Source organism: Equus asinus, chromosome 2, assembly GCF_041296235.1.
Source record: "Equus asinus isolate D_3611 breed Donkey chromosome 2, EquAss-T2T_v2, whole genome shotgun sequence".
Taxonomy (NCBI): Eukaryota; Metazoa; Chordata; class Mammalia; order Perissodactyla; family Equidae; genus Equus; species Equus asinus.
In genome coordinates, this window is record NC_091791.1 from 124046 (window position 1) to 138117 (window position 14072).

The 14072-nt window shown below is 42.2% G+C and overlaps 1 protein-coding gene across 4 annotated transcripts in view; it reads right to left on the reverse strand.

Moving 5' to 3' along the window:
* Positions 1-14072, reverse strand: part of ZNF717 (zinc finger protein 717) — a 51630-nt gene that overhangs the window by 15557 nt on the left and 22001 nt on the right. Inside the window, exons 1-2 of one of the 4 annotated variants that reach the window (XM_070520108.1) lie at positions 3606-3697; positions 720-874 (exon numbers count right to left, since the gene is read on the reverse strand). In XM_070520108.1, coding sequence (XP_070376209.1) covers positions 720-734 — 15 coding nt within the window. In that variant the 5' untranslated portion in view covers positions 735-874; positions 3606-3697. Of the gene's footprint in view, positions 1-719; positions 875-2717; positions 2745-3371; positions 3698-6996; positions 9010-10455; positions 10594-14072 lie in introns of those variants that run through there. The other 3 variants (XM_070520113.1, XR_011506642.1, XM_070520123.1) reach the window with 3 other exon arrangements.

Consider the following 14072-nt stretch of genomic DNA (forward strand, 5'->3'; position numbering starts at 1 on the left):
TAGGTTACTCGTGAGCTTTAGAAGAAACGAATGCAGACTATGGCGAGTAGGTTAAAGCACAAAGCAGCAGTGGAAATATTTGCCAGGAAATACAACCTTGAGGAGTCTGCTGCCCAACCTGCATATACAGACTAGCTGACAGAAATGTGTGAAGAGTTATTTAAAGGACCTGTAGTCGACTCTATCCCCCAGACATTCCAAGTTCCTCCGTGCACCACGCAGGGCCTTCCAAAGGCTGTCTGGGGCCTCGCCATTTCAGCAACTCCAGAAGAACCTCACTAAGCAAGCTGCGCTTCAGCATGAGGTCAGACCACCACTGCAGAAGGCTGCGAGTGTTTACTTCGAGACTGGCAGGCAAACACCGCCCACCGCCTCATCTACGCGACCATTAAAGACACTGTGTCAGACTTCTGTGCCTGCAGGCTTCCACGTCCAAGGAGATGTGGCACGCTTTCTTCTAGGGGTCCGTTCTCATCAGCTAATAAATGACTGCACAACATCTGTTTTTGGCCTTGGCATCGGAAAGACCAGAGACCAATCTGAGCTCACCTTGGGTGACTCTAAGGGGTATCTGCACACCACCTTTATCTTGTTTATGTCTATGTCCCTGAAGCTGAATTTCACTCATTTCTACTTTCTCATTTCAACTTAGGAATGCTCATAAAGCTCATACAGCACAATGTAAAACAAGCTCAGGGAAAAATAAAGAAACAACTCACCAAAGATGTATCCATTTTCCGTTGCTCTTAGAAACACACAGAGGACTCTGGAAACAGAGCTGGAAGAGAAGGTGAATGGAGCGGAGTCATGAAAGGACTGGCCTGGCTTGCTCCTACATCCCAGATTCTCCTGTCCAAAGTTCTCCACACGTTAGCTAGAGAAGACAAAAAAAACAAACAAACAAAAAAAGAGAGTGAGAGAGAACCTCGTGTGGGGCAACAGTACTTTATACCTTGAGAAGGGGCAGGAAAGACCCTGTCGAAGGAGTTACCCACATACCCTTACTTTGAAGAACTGAGACACAGAATTTACCCTTAAGTTAACGAAAACACATATTTCTTACTGATTTATCAACAGTTAATAGTAAGAATTAACTCAAAATTCTAAAGAGGCTTCTGTAGATAACTGCTTATTTCACACAGTTACATAATTCCTACCCATAGGGGCATACCCCTAGATTAGTGTTTCCACAAGGACACCTGTGGTTTTCGAATAGCTAAACTTCACAGAAAGTACACATCTTGCAGCACAACACTTGTGGCCCATGATTTGATAGGAAAAAATGCACATAATGCACATTCTTTGTGGTACACTGTCCCCGCAATGGTTCTCAATTCCTTGCTTCCCTGTATTCGTTTCCTCGTGAAGTCCCCTCCGACGATGACATGGGCTTTGCTATTTGATTTGCTCTGACTGTAGGGAAATCAGCACATGGGAGGCAGACATACGATGAAAAGTACTTTTCTACTAGAGCTTGCCTTCTTGGAACACTGTCATCTTGCGAAGTAACCCGGCGCTGCCCTGTTAGGGACACGGCTTAGCCAACAGCCAGCACAAACCAGTGAAAAAACAGACGACGTCATCTTAAACCAAGCAGCCTCAGTCACGGCACCAGATGACGACAGCCTCACTGGTGATCCAGGCAACACCAGCATAGGCACTGACCAACTAGACCCAACCCAAATGCTGACCACAGAACTTCGGGCAAATGAAACAGTTGTTTTTCTTGTTTATTTTTTTTTAACCCAGAAAATTTTGGTTGCTTTGTTACATAGCAAATGCTAAGCAATACATCTAAACTCCCAAACTCAGGATGTTTTTAATAAAATCCCATGTGGGAGAAAGTCTTGAATTACATGCCAAATACAATCAGTAGAACTTCACAGCTACATGCAGAACTTTCGAAAAGCTTCCGAATGTGCACTGGATGGACCTCAGAGAAGTTGCTGGAACTAAGATCATGCGAATCAGACAAAATCACTGTTATTGTCTGCACATCAGAAGACTCCGTTTTACGTTTTTTACATCAGAAATGAGTCTTGTACTTCTTGGCAGGCACTGTACTGGGCTTTACTTACATTTAAAATATTGGTTTGAAGCAGAAGTGTGATTCATTCGAATTTTTCTTTTTTAAACAATGGAAAATAGGTTCCTGTTATTGTGCTATAGAATTTATGATTTTCAAGAAAAGATCACTGACATCACATGGGAAACACTTGTGTTATTAACCCTTCGAACGCAAGTAACCCCCAGAAAGCAATGCGGAAAAGAGGACAGGCATGTTTCAAGCAAGTTCTTCTAAAACGATATTTGCTCTAAGTTGGCTGCAGTCCCTAAAAATGATGTCAAAAGCAGATGAGTGGTTTGGCTTAACTTCGGCAAAGTGGATGATACTAACCAAAAGCCAGGATGCCTGCTGTATACAAATACGAGCCCGGCAAATCACTTCTGTTCTCAAATGAAACCTTTTCATCTTTCTCATGAGGCAGAAATACCCTGACAAACCCTCCCTCAACCACCAGGAAGAACACTCAGGACACAGGGAGCATCCCCCCGTCTCGAGGTATCAAATCTGACGACACAACGGGTTTGAGAGAGCGCAGATAACAAAAGAATGAGGGAGAGCGAAGGGATGGGAGTGTTAGGAAGCCCTGGAGACATTCTCTCGGTTGTGACGGGCGAACCCTCCAGCCCCAGACCACCCCTTCCTTCAAGACCACTCCCAGGAGGAACAATCCCTAGGCCTTCGACCACCCCTCTCAGCCCAGCACAGGTCTCCGTCTGAAGGTCGGTCCAAACCCTCCACCGTCACCCAGCCTCGGAGAACTTCGGGAGAAGCAGCAGCACCCAAACCTTGGGCACTCGGGGCAGAAGGAGCAGTAACCGCCGGCCCTCCTCCTCCCCGCGAGTCCGCTGCCTCTGCCCTGAAGCGGGAGCGAGGCTTCAGCCACCGGCGCTGTCCTTCCGGGAGGATCACTGTTCGTAGGCCGCCTCCCCTCATGCTGTATAACAGCTACCTTGTTCTCAGGAAGACAAGACCGCCACGCAGAACACAACATGCCCCTCAACCCACGAGGCCTGGATACTAGATCTTGTATAAACCTCCGGAAACGCAAACCGGGAGCGCTCGGCGGGCTGCCCGGGCAGGAGGGGACCTGACACCTCCCCTGCTGGAGCGACTCCACGAACCCCCACAAACAAGTGCCCCGGGAGCCTCGGTCAGCACGCACACCGCAGGGGCTCCCCCGGGCATCTCACCAGGCGCCAGCGCGCTAGGGCACAGGAGCAGCCCCATAGCACCCAGCGGGGCGGCGCGGCCCTGACGGGGCCGCAGACCGCCCACCCCGCGCTCGCGCCGTCCGCACACCCACCCCGCCTCGACCCCCAGTTCACGAAACTTCTGGTAGCTATGGCCGGCCTTCCAGAGGGCGCCTCCTCCGAGAAGTAATCACTGAAGCCACAGGCCAACCGGCGCTTCACCAGCCGGCATCCGCGTCCCGGACGGTTCCCACCCACCGACCCTTCCGCTCCCCTCAGCGGAGCGACAGCCGTGCTCGCCCCGTGTCCCCGACCGCCCGCGGCACCTCCGTCACACTGCCACCAACCTCCAGGGGCACGGCATCCAGCCCAGCGCCGCCCCCGCCCCCGCCCCCAGAACACCGGGCTCCGGAACTTCCGGGCGGAAGCGGGTGGGCGTGGGCGGGGCCGCACACGCGCAGAAGGAACCCGGAAGACTCCTTCCTAGAGTCCGGGTCGGGAGCGCGTCAGCGCAGGGCGAGACTACATTTCCCACAAGCCTCTTGGCGAGTTAGGAAGGGTCTGAGGACATTGTCTTTATTTGCATGGTGCTGTCTTGCTTCTCTGAGACCCAGAGGAGATGGGCGAGGTCTTGCCTCCTAACCCTCACTTGACAACCACTGAAATTCTGGGTTGTTGTTTGGATGCAAAATAACCAATAACCACTCTATAGATAAGAGAAATGAGGTCAGTTTACCTGAGCCAGAGTGAGGGTTGTAACCAGGAAGGCCTTAGAAAGTGTTCCCTAGAAGCATTGTTTTCAGTACAGTCTTGTATCTTTTTAGAACAAAAAACATATATTAAACACACCCAGGATATATTTTCATCAAAATTTCAGAGGTATTCAGTTGCAAATTAGCAGGTCAACATGATGGTCATGTCAGCAAAGGGATTAATCCCAATAGGGCGTAGGTGGGAAGTGTGCATTATCTTTAGAGTGCATTCTTTCATGGTCAAGCAGATGTACAACGTATGTTTGATAGGCCATAAGTCAGGCTTTTTGTTCAAGCAAATCAGTTTTGAACTCAAAAAGTTACCCCATATACCTCAATATGTGAAAATCTCTTGTCATTTTTAAATCTGGATTTGTGGGAGGAAGGTGGAAATTCTTATGTGGGCCAAACATTGGATGAGATTAACAGTTAGCTTAAATTCTTTTGTTCTGATAAGGGCATTGCAGTTATAGAGCCTACTCTATTTTTCACAGGAGCACATTGTCAACCTTAAAACAGCCAGTTGTCTTACCAGCAAAATGAGTTTATTTAAGAATAGCTAAAGAATTTGGGAATGCTGTGGCAGACCACAGGCAAATCCCCAAAAGGAGAGGAGCATTATTTTATAAGGAAAATGGAGGAAGTTAGGAACGGTTGTTTTGAGCACAAGTTCATTGAGAGTTCAGAGTGCTGATGGTTTCTCATTGGCTGAGCTGCTGGGATAGTCAATCTCTGCTTGGGAATCAATGTACATTTCTTCCTATAATTAACGATTCTTTCCTGTTGACAACTTCTCTTCGGGTCTGTAATTGACCCTATTTCCTGTAATTGACCTAGAGTGGTCCTGCACAGGAGCGCCCCCTTCTGGCTGCCTGACTCTATTTATATGAGGTTTCCCTTTATTAATTTTCACATTCTCCCTTTTGATCAATATTTTTCTCAGAAAGCACTGCTGATCAAGAGTCAGATTTTCTGTTCAAAGTGGTTTTGTCCCTCAGTGCCAGGAAGGACCTTTCCTGGTTGTCATGTCCCACATTGAAGGGAAAGTGCATAGTGGTTGAAAATCATTTAGGCAAAGTTTGAGTAACAGGGAAGGTTAGGAGGAAGAACTCTCAGGCATCCCTTATTCAAAGTCTATAGTTGTCTAAGATCCTAGGTGTAGGAAAATCAGTTGAAATTGTTGACCTAACATACCTTATTAGGTACGTCACGTTTACAAAAGTTCAATAGGAAATAGGTACAGTTTAACAACAAGTACACAAAGCAGGATCAATAACAATACAAGCCCAGTTTGTATGATAGTTCTAAACCAGGAACCCAGACCTGAGGGCAACCAGCTGAATAAATCAAAAGACAGTGGATTCTTGGGTGAAATTTGTTGTAATCCATGTGCTTGCTCTCTAATTCTATGTAATTGGGTCTCCACTTCCCCAGAGGTGTTTACCCATGTGCAACAGCAAGTGTTTGTTGCTGCACAGACAGTTGCCTGCTCAGCAAGTAGGTAATCAAGATGTATACAGTTATCTAAAACTACACTGGACAATGGCTTAAGCAACCATTGTTGGGTTGCAACTGCATTTGCTGTGCAATTGGCCAACTCTTCAAGCGTTAGGAAAGGGCTTCTGATCATTTGTTCATTGGCACTTACTCCAATCCACAGAAAGAAAGCTGTCCTTGTGGAGGCAAGTCCAGAATCATGCACGCCTCCTGGGAGCTCTTGTTTGAGGTGATTATAGGAATTTAGTGGAACTGACCAATGAGGATTCTGACTAGTTATGCAGGGAGAACGGGGTGGTGAATACAGGAAGGGCACCCTTTCCTTGTACTCTCCAGCTGTCAAGGCAATGAGATGCCCAAGCATAAAGGCCACGAGCACAGCCTCTACATAGAGCATGTAATTGGGGGTATACATAAGGCTCCCGCATAAGAGACAGTATCTATGGACTCACTCACTGGCATAGAGGCATTGCCACCATTTAACCAACGTCCAGACATTGTGTTGTTACACATTAAGAGGTTACCTAAATATATGGGTATATCAACAAGTGTACAAGTGATCTGATTTACATTGGTTGTCCTACAGAATTTATCACATAAATATTTACAAGATCTTGTCTTTCCCTCCCAAGGCTGGGTTAAATTAAAACAAGGAATGAAATTAGGTGGGCTTAGTACCTTGACCTTATAAAATGGGCCTGCAGAACAATTTAAACATACAATGGCATCTGGAATTTTAGCAAAATTACTTGTAGGGTGAGCTAAAGGGTCATTATTGTCCTGCACAGATTGAGGTTTCTCATGGTAAATACAGCAATCACAGAGGTTTCTCCTTTTGTGAGGGGTTGGGAAATATGAAGAAGGGTTTCATCCTTCCATAGAAGGGAGGGAGAGCAGTGAGAGACAGCAGTGAAAGAAAAGTGTACAGGCCTGGTCCAGACATTATGGGAAAGCATCTACCTCTGATTTTGGCCACTTCTCTTCCTCGCCAATTTGATTTGGAGGTCCCCAGCACCTCCACAGGACTAGATATCAGGTGTAGCACTCTTTAGCTGTGAGATGTGTACCCAAGGCTTGAGTCCCTGAAATTTGGCTGCCATCTGCATAGTGAGCAGGACCTAGTATAGCCCCTTCCAAGGATATTTCAAGGGCAGTAAAAATGGGAAATCTTAGTTTGGAGTATCATAGCCAGACATTTAAGAAAACTGGAAGAATTTAGGATCCAGTCCAGCTTACAGGTATATAAAAAAGCCTTAAAGACAATTAATAGGACTAGAATTTAATATCTACAAAGGTGAAAACATAACTTGTCTTTCCACAATTATGCTCATTTTTATTAAAGATAATCACAGTAAAACTAATTTGTTTGAATTAAACTTGGCCTGGTTATTTATATAAATGCAGCAAAAACAGCAAGTGACCATATAAGATCTTTTTTAAAAATTGCTTTGCTGAAAGCTTATAAGCAAGGTAACTAGGCCAATTTTTCTGAGCAGTTCCTTACAGCTGTCTGGTCATTTCTGAGTCTATGTACATCTTTCTTGAAGATGACATTTTAGTCAAAGCCTTGGTAATATAGCCAATGCTTCCAATTGTGTACTGTTACAAGGAAAACAGCCCTTCACTGAACCCATGCAAATACATATATTGTCATGAAAAGAATACTGAAGAGTTTCTGAATTCTGGAGGGATCAGGTAGAGAGAAAAAGATAAGTGTTTCAACCCTTGTTGTAAAGATACAATTTATGAATTGTTGTAAGTTACAGAGAACTTAAAGGAGAGGAGAAAAGGGGATCCTTTACATCTGGAAAACAAAACATCAAAGCAATCAGTCCTCTACTCGAGTTCCGGAAATTCCCACCCAACTCAGTGTTTGATCTTAAAGTTGTCAAAACCTATATTCCAGAGTACTTGTCAAAATCTTTTCTGTGCATCTCTTTGAGAATGAAACCTATTTGTAAAAGCATCAGAGCAAAACAATAATTGTCTGTAACCAACAAATGACTTTTACAAAAGGCAACTGACAAGGAAATTTCAGCATTTTTGTCACATGCATTTTAGATTAACTAGAATTACAGATAACATTATACGAGGACATAATCTGTTTAGGAATTATATACTATTTCTAGAACACTTTTTAGTAATGTTCACCCATAAAACATAGCCTAAAGAGATTTATTATTGCTTATTTAACCATGTGTCTCATGTAATTTGACAAACCAAATAAATCTTAACAGTGAAATCTCTCTCTTTTTACAAGGAGAGGGAACAAATCTTTTGAAATGTCCCAGGTGCCATCTGGAAAATCCCAAAGTTACATCCAGGTTGAAAAGACTTCACTTAGAATTTGAATATTTTGGGAAGCTTGTCAAAAAGTCAAATGGTTTGGACACTTTACCAAATAGGATCACTGATCATTATGAAATAATACTTAAGTATCTATTTGACCAAGTAAGAAATAAAAGGTTTCAAAGAAAAATACAAAAGATTACATGGTCATAAGCAAAAACTTAACTCCTTTAATACTAAGAAGACTCAGTTCTCTTAAGTAATTAAAGACCTCATAGAAACAACACAGAAAATTATTTTGATAAAACACAAAATCTCTGTTTTCTAGGCATATTACTTAAAGCTAAAGAAGCTTTCACAATCTGTTATCAAAAGCAGACCAACTGCCCAAGAACACCTTGTCCTTTCAACATAAAAGAAAGCCAAACTTCAGTTTTGCATCAGCTTATTTTGGTATTAAACTCATTTTAATAAATTCATTTTAATCTTAGCCAGCTTGACCACACATTAAAATTCCTTTTCTAAGATTCCTTTCCATAAACATTTTATACATTTTTACACTTAGATTTTTTTCCTATGTTTTCCTCTTTCCTATTCCAAAATAACCAGCTTCTCTTTAGGACAAAAGTGCTTTCTTTTCCCTCAACAAAAAGCATTTCCATTCCTTATAACTTCTTTTATCAAAACACACATTTTAGGGGCTGGCCCCATGGCTGAGTGGTTAAGTTCACATGCTCTGAATTGCCGGCCCAGGGTTCCACTGGTTTGGATCCTGAGCACAGACCTAGCACTGCTCATCAAGCCATGCTGAGGCAGCGTCCCACATTGCAGAGCCAGAAGGACCTACAACTAGTATATACAACTATGTACTGGGGGGCTTTGGGGAGAAGAAGAAGAAGAAAAAGAGAGAGTTGGCAATAGATGTTAGAGCTCAGGTGCCAATCTTTAAAGAAAAACACACACACATTTTCCTTTCCTTGCATATGGAGATATTTCTCTTACTATTACATATATTAGAATCCTTAACCCTTAGAATCCTTAATTCCTAGTGAGAAGCTACAGAAGCAATTATGAACTATATTAGCATTTTGCGGCTTGGAGACCTTATAAGTACCTTTTATAAATTTCTAGAAACATGTACCTTTTTCCAGAGAAAATTTCTCGATGTGGCATAAAACATGTTCACTAATATACTCAAATATCTTTAGTTTCCCTGCAATAAGAAGCCAAAAGTAGATAAACTTATGTTCAGTAATTAATATTCATCTCATTTGGAAATGGTTTAGGTATTCAATGCCTATCCATTATTTAGTTTAACCTAGTATAAACTTTGATATTATTTACATTTACTTAAATTACTTGCTTTTAACAAACATGCTTGGATTTGACATTAGATCATCAACCAACCAGCATCTTAAGTTACTTTCTTGATGACAAATTTTGTTAACAGAGATAACAAACTTAATAAACCCAAGTAGAATGAAAGTTGTGTGTCTGCATTATACTCAGTGTTGATAACTTTAAAGACAAGCCTGTTTCAATAAACCGGTAACTTGAAGCTAGCTTTTAATTACTAAAGATTGATCCTAGATCACGTAAATTTGAGAACAATTGAGTTAGTTTCCGAGGTTTTGGAATTCTTAATTTATAAGTGCTTAATTTTAAGCCAATTAAATAGAGTTCTTTCAAATCAATCAATCTTAGCAACACTATCCAGAGGTAGAAAAATATCACCTACATACATAGACATACATAACACGTAGACAGATGCAGTGATCTCATAGCTTTTGTTTTAAAAATTTCAGCCATGTCTCAGGTACAAAGTTCAAAGGAATTGTTGGATCCAAATTGTGTTTTTGGCATGTGGACTAAGTTAAGGTTACTTGCTCAGATGTCAAGTTTCAGCACTAGAGGTGGTGCAGAAGGGAAGGAGGACGATGGCACCAGAAGTGGGGCCTGAGCATAAGATGAAGAAAACGGGGGATGGGAAAGAGAACCCTCAGAAGCCATTTTGTATTCCCTCAATTTTTTAGTTGTTTCAGCTAATTGAGATATGGTATCTTGTAATGTGCCAATTTTAGAGTTTGTGCATGTTCAGAAACCTCTAGATACCAATTAAAATAAGCATAACATTCATTTTACTTAATTTTAGAGCTGTAGCCTTCCAATTTGGTTTGAAGAAAAATAACTTTGGGGAGATGGAAAATTCTCCATGATGGCCATTGCAATTCTGGACTACTCTTGGTCTGTTTGGCCCACTTAGTGAAAAACATGCATGGAGGGGGCCCAAAGTTCTTAAACATAAACCCAGTCAGGATCCCTGAAGGAACTTTTCCATTAGAACAGTTAAATGACTGGGATCCCATTTCTGAAATTTCCTCTGAAAACCCAAGAAAGTTGCTAGAGTCCTAGCCCTGATTCCCAAAGGAATCAGAAAACTACTGGACTTTCAGCAAGGCCAAGCCCCACAAGAAACTGTGCTACCTTCAGAAAACAACTGAGTACTCACCAAGGTCGACATCTTGAACCCAAGAACAGAGCCTGAACCAGGAGCACAAAGTTCTTCCCCCAAGGAGACAAAGCCTCTCCCAATCCTGAATAAAGTCAGAGAGCTCAGAACACAAAGGTAGGAGAACTCAAAATCTGAGAAGAGACTCACCAAACTGAAAGTAGGCGGGGACTCATGGAAGCGATGAACTCAAGGGGCTCGATGTGGGTATCTTGCTCAGTTCTGGGGGTTGTTGTCTCTTGGGGGTCGCCTCCTTTGGATCCCACTTTGAACACCAAATACGTCAACCTTAAAAATAAAACAGCCAGTTATTTTACCAGCAGAATGAGTTTATTCAGGAATGGTCAAAGAATTGAAATTTGGGATGTGCATGCTATGGCAGACCTTAGGCAAATCCAGAAATCAAAGAAGAGTAACACTATTTTACAGGGAAAAAGGAGGATATTGGGAGGGGATGTTTTGAACAAAAGTCCATTGGAGAAAGGCAAGAGTTCAGGGTGGTGATGGTTTCTTATTGGCTGAGTGGCTGGGGTCGCTGATTTGTTTGGGATGCAATGTACATTTCTTCCTGTAATTAACAATTCTTTTTTGTTGACCTCTTTCATATGGGGTCTTTAACTGGCTATCTTCCAGTTGACAACTTCTTTCTGTTGGGGTCTGTAACTGACTATCCTTCCTGTAATTGATCTAGAGTGGTACTGCATGAGAGCTCCCCCTTTTGGCCTCCTGACTCCATTTTAAATGAAGTTTCCCTTTATTCATTTTCACAATACCAAAGTATGCACAGGGGAAATATCACAATGTCTCCACTTAAAAAAAAAAAAAACTTCCAACAAATGTGGCAACTCTCTTTAAACCTATTAAAAAGGTGCTTGTTCTCATCCACTAACATAATTTTTGATTCATCAATCGACCATATTCCAGTTGTAAAAAACGCTCTACTTTATATACTAGAATAAAATAGCTGGGTCATAGGGAATGTGCACTCAAAAATCATTGCGCAACTTTACACTTACAGTGTTCAGTAATTATTTGCCCAGAAACTCCCAAGATCCATTTATCCATTTACCTATCCATTTATCATATCTTAAGTTATTTATGTATTTTGGGGAGATAGACCTGAACTTGAGCTTCCCTTCCCTGGTTTCTGCCACAAACTAGGCAAGGAGTTCAGTGCAGAGGTTTCTCAAGAGTTCCCACTGCCAGCTCTAGTCCTCCCCAAGCCAGGATAGCCCTGCCTTGAGTGATGGGAGGTCCAGGCTGGGGGTGGAGATTGATTCTTGGCCCATGACTTTTCCCTGGTTTTCTCTTTACCGAAAGTATGACCTGCCCCATTCAAACGCCTTTATCTTCTCTGATCCTGCAGTTGCCCCCAGTGACTGTATTCTGCAGATCCAGGAATGTCAGCTTTGACCTTCCCAGCCTAGGAACTTCCAGCTCAGGCCATAGAGACAATTGTGCATAAGCTGGCCTCAGGGTCATATTCCTTGAAAGAGAAAATGAACTTGCTGGGATCAAGAAGCCAGATGACACTATAGAGTAGTAGACTCTCGTCTCCTTTCCCAGGACTTACTTTTCCTAAGCTGATAATTCCCAGGCTCAGGGCCTACCATATCTCTGCCAGCAGGAACTCTTCACATTCTGAATGGGGATGTGGATTTCCTGAATAGGACGTCACTAAGGAGAAGAGGAAGTTGGAAGACAATACTTAGTGATTGTTGGGTAACCTTAAGCAACTCACTTTCTCTCTCTGGGTCTTAGGTATGCTTTCTGGTCAATGTTTGAAGTTTAGACTTTTGAGAACCTATTAAGTGACAGGAGTTCTTATGTTTAATTTGTACTGAACATAGAAGAATGACCAACATAGTTCATGTGGTAAAGATAAAGGTAGTGAGGACAAAGAAGTGGAATTAACTAATTAACAACATATCCCCAAATCAGGTGATACGATTTAAAACCCATTTGCAACAGAACCACACTCATTACCCACCTGGAAAAAGCCTTGGAGAGTTGGAAACTCTTAGATTTGGCCACCCTTAATTGAGCTTTAAACTGTGCCAGTTGGGTTCTGGGCACTTTGCTCCATTATGACAGTATCACAGATGCCAACATCACCTTTGCTAGCTGTGCACCCATAGCCCCTTGGCTTTAAAGGTATTTGCAAGCCAAACTCCCAGGCCTAATGCTGCCTTCAAATTACAAGTAGCTCATGATCCTGGTATAATCCTTCCTCTCTGCTAAAACCTACACCACTACACTCTCATGTCTAAAGGGAAATTTGGTAGTGGTTACTATTGTCTGTGCCATCCTAAAAATTACTGGGGATTATTACTTTCCCCAGGAGGCAACTGCCTCATATCAGTTAACCTCTCCACCCCCTGGGGAGAGGACAACCCACTCCCCAGAAACTCTTATTCTCCTGCTCCAGCTTTCCACCATGAACTCCTGTCCACATTCTCTGACCATGACCACCACAACCACCACTTTCCCTTGTGTTATGAACTAAATATTTACGTCCCCCTCAAATCTATATGTTGAAGCTTTAACCCACAAGGTGACGATGCCTGGAGATGGGATATCTGGGAGGTAATTAGAATTATATTATGTCATGACAGTTGGGCATTTGTGATGTTTGTGACCTTATAAGAAGAGGAAGAGAGAGCACTCTCTTTCCCTGTGCATGCACCACGGAAAGGTCATGTGAAAACATAACGAGAATGTGACCAGAAAGAGAGTCCTCACCTGAACCAAACTGGTCAGCGCCTTGATCTGGGACTCCCCAGCCTCCAGAACTATAAGCAACAAATTTCTATTGTTTAATCCACCCAGTCTATGATATGCTGTAATGGCAGCCTGAGCAGACTAAGACAGATTGTGGTACCAGGAGTGGGGTGCTTCTGTAAAGAATACCTAAACATTTGGAAATGCATTTAAAACTGTGTCATGGGTAAACGCTGAAAGAATTCTGAGGTGCATCCTAGGAAAATGGATGTTAAGGGTGATTTTGGTGACCAAATGAGGAACATGGAAAGTGGAGGAAAGGCAATCCTTATTATAATGGGATCAAAGCAAAAATTCATCAAATCACATAGGAAGAAAGAAACAAAGGAACTACAAAACAACCAGAAAACAAACAAAATGGCAATAGCAAGTCCTTACCTATCAATAATCACTTTAAGTGTAAATGGACTAAATTCTCCTATAAAAGACATAGAGCAGTGAATGGATAGAAAAACAAGACCCAACTATATGCTGCCTACAAAGGACTCACTTCAGCTTTAAGGACACACCTATACAAACAGTCAAGGAATAGAAAAGATATTCCATGTACATTGAAACCAAAATAGAGCAGGGGTAGCTATACTTAGATAAATCAGACTTTAAGTGAAAAATTGTAACAAGAGACAAAGAAAGTAATCATATAATGATAAGGAGTCAATTCATCAAGAGATACACAATTGTAAATATTTATGCACCCAACATCATAGTACATAAATATATAAAGCAAATATTAACGGATCTGAAAGAGAAATAGAAAGTAATACAATAATAGTAGGGGACTTCAATACTCCAATTTCAACAATGAATAGATCATTCAGACAGAAAATTAACAAGAAACATTGGACCTGAACTACACGTTAGACCAAATGGACCTTACATACATATACAGAACATTCCATCCAACAGTAGCAGAATACACATTCTTCTCAAACACACATGTAACATCCTCTAGAATAGGTCATATATTAGGCCACAAAGCAAGCCTT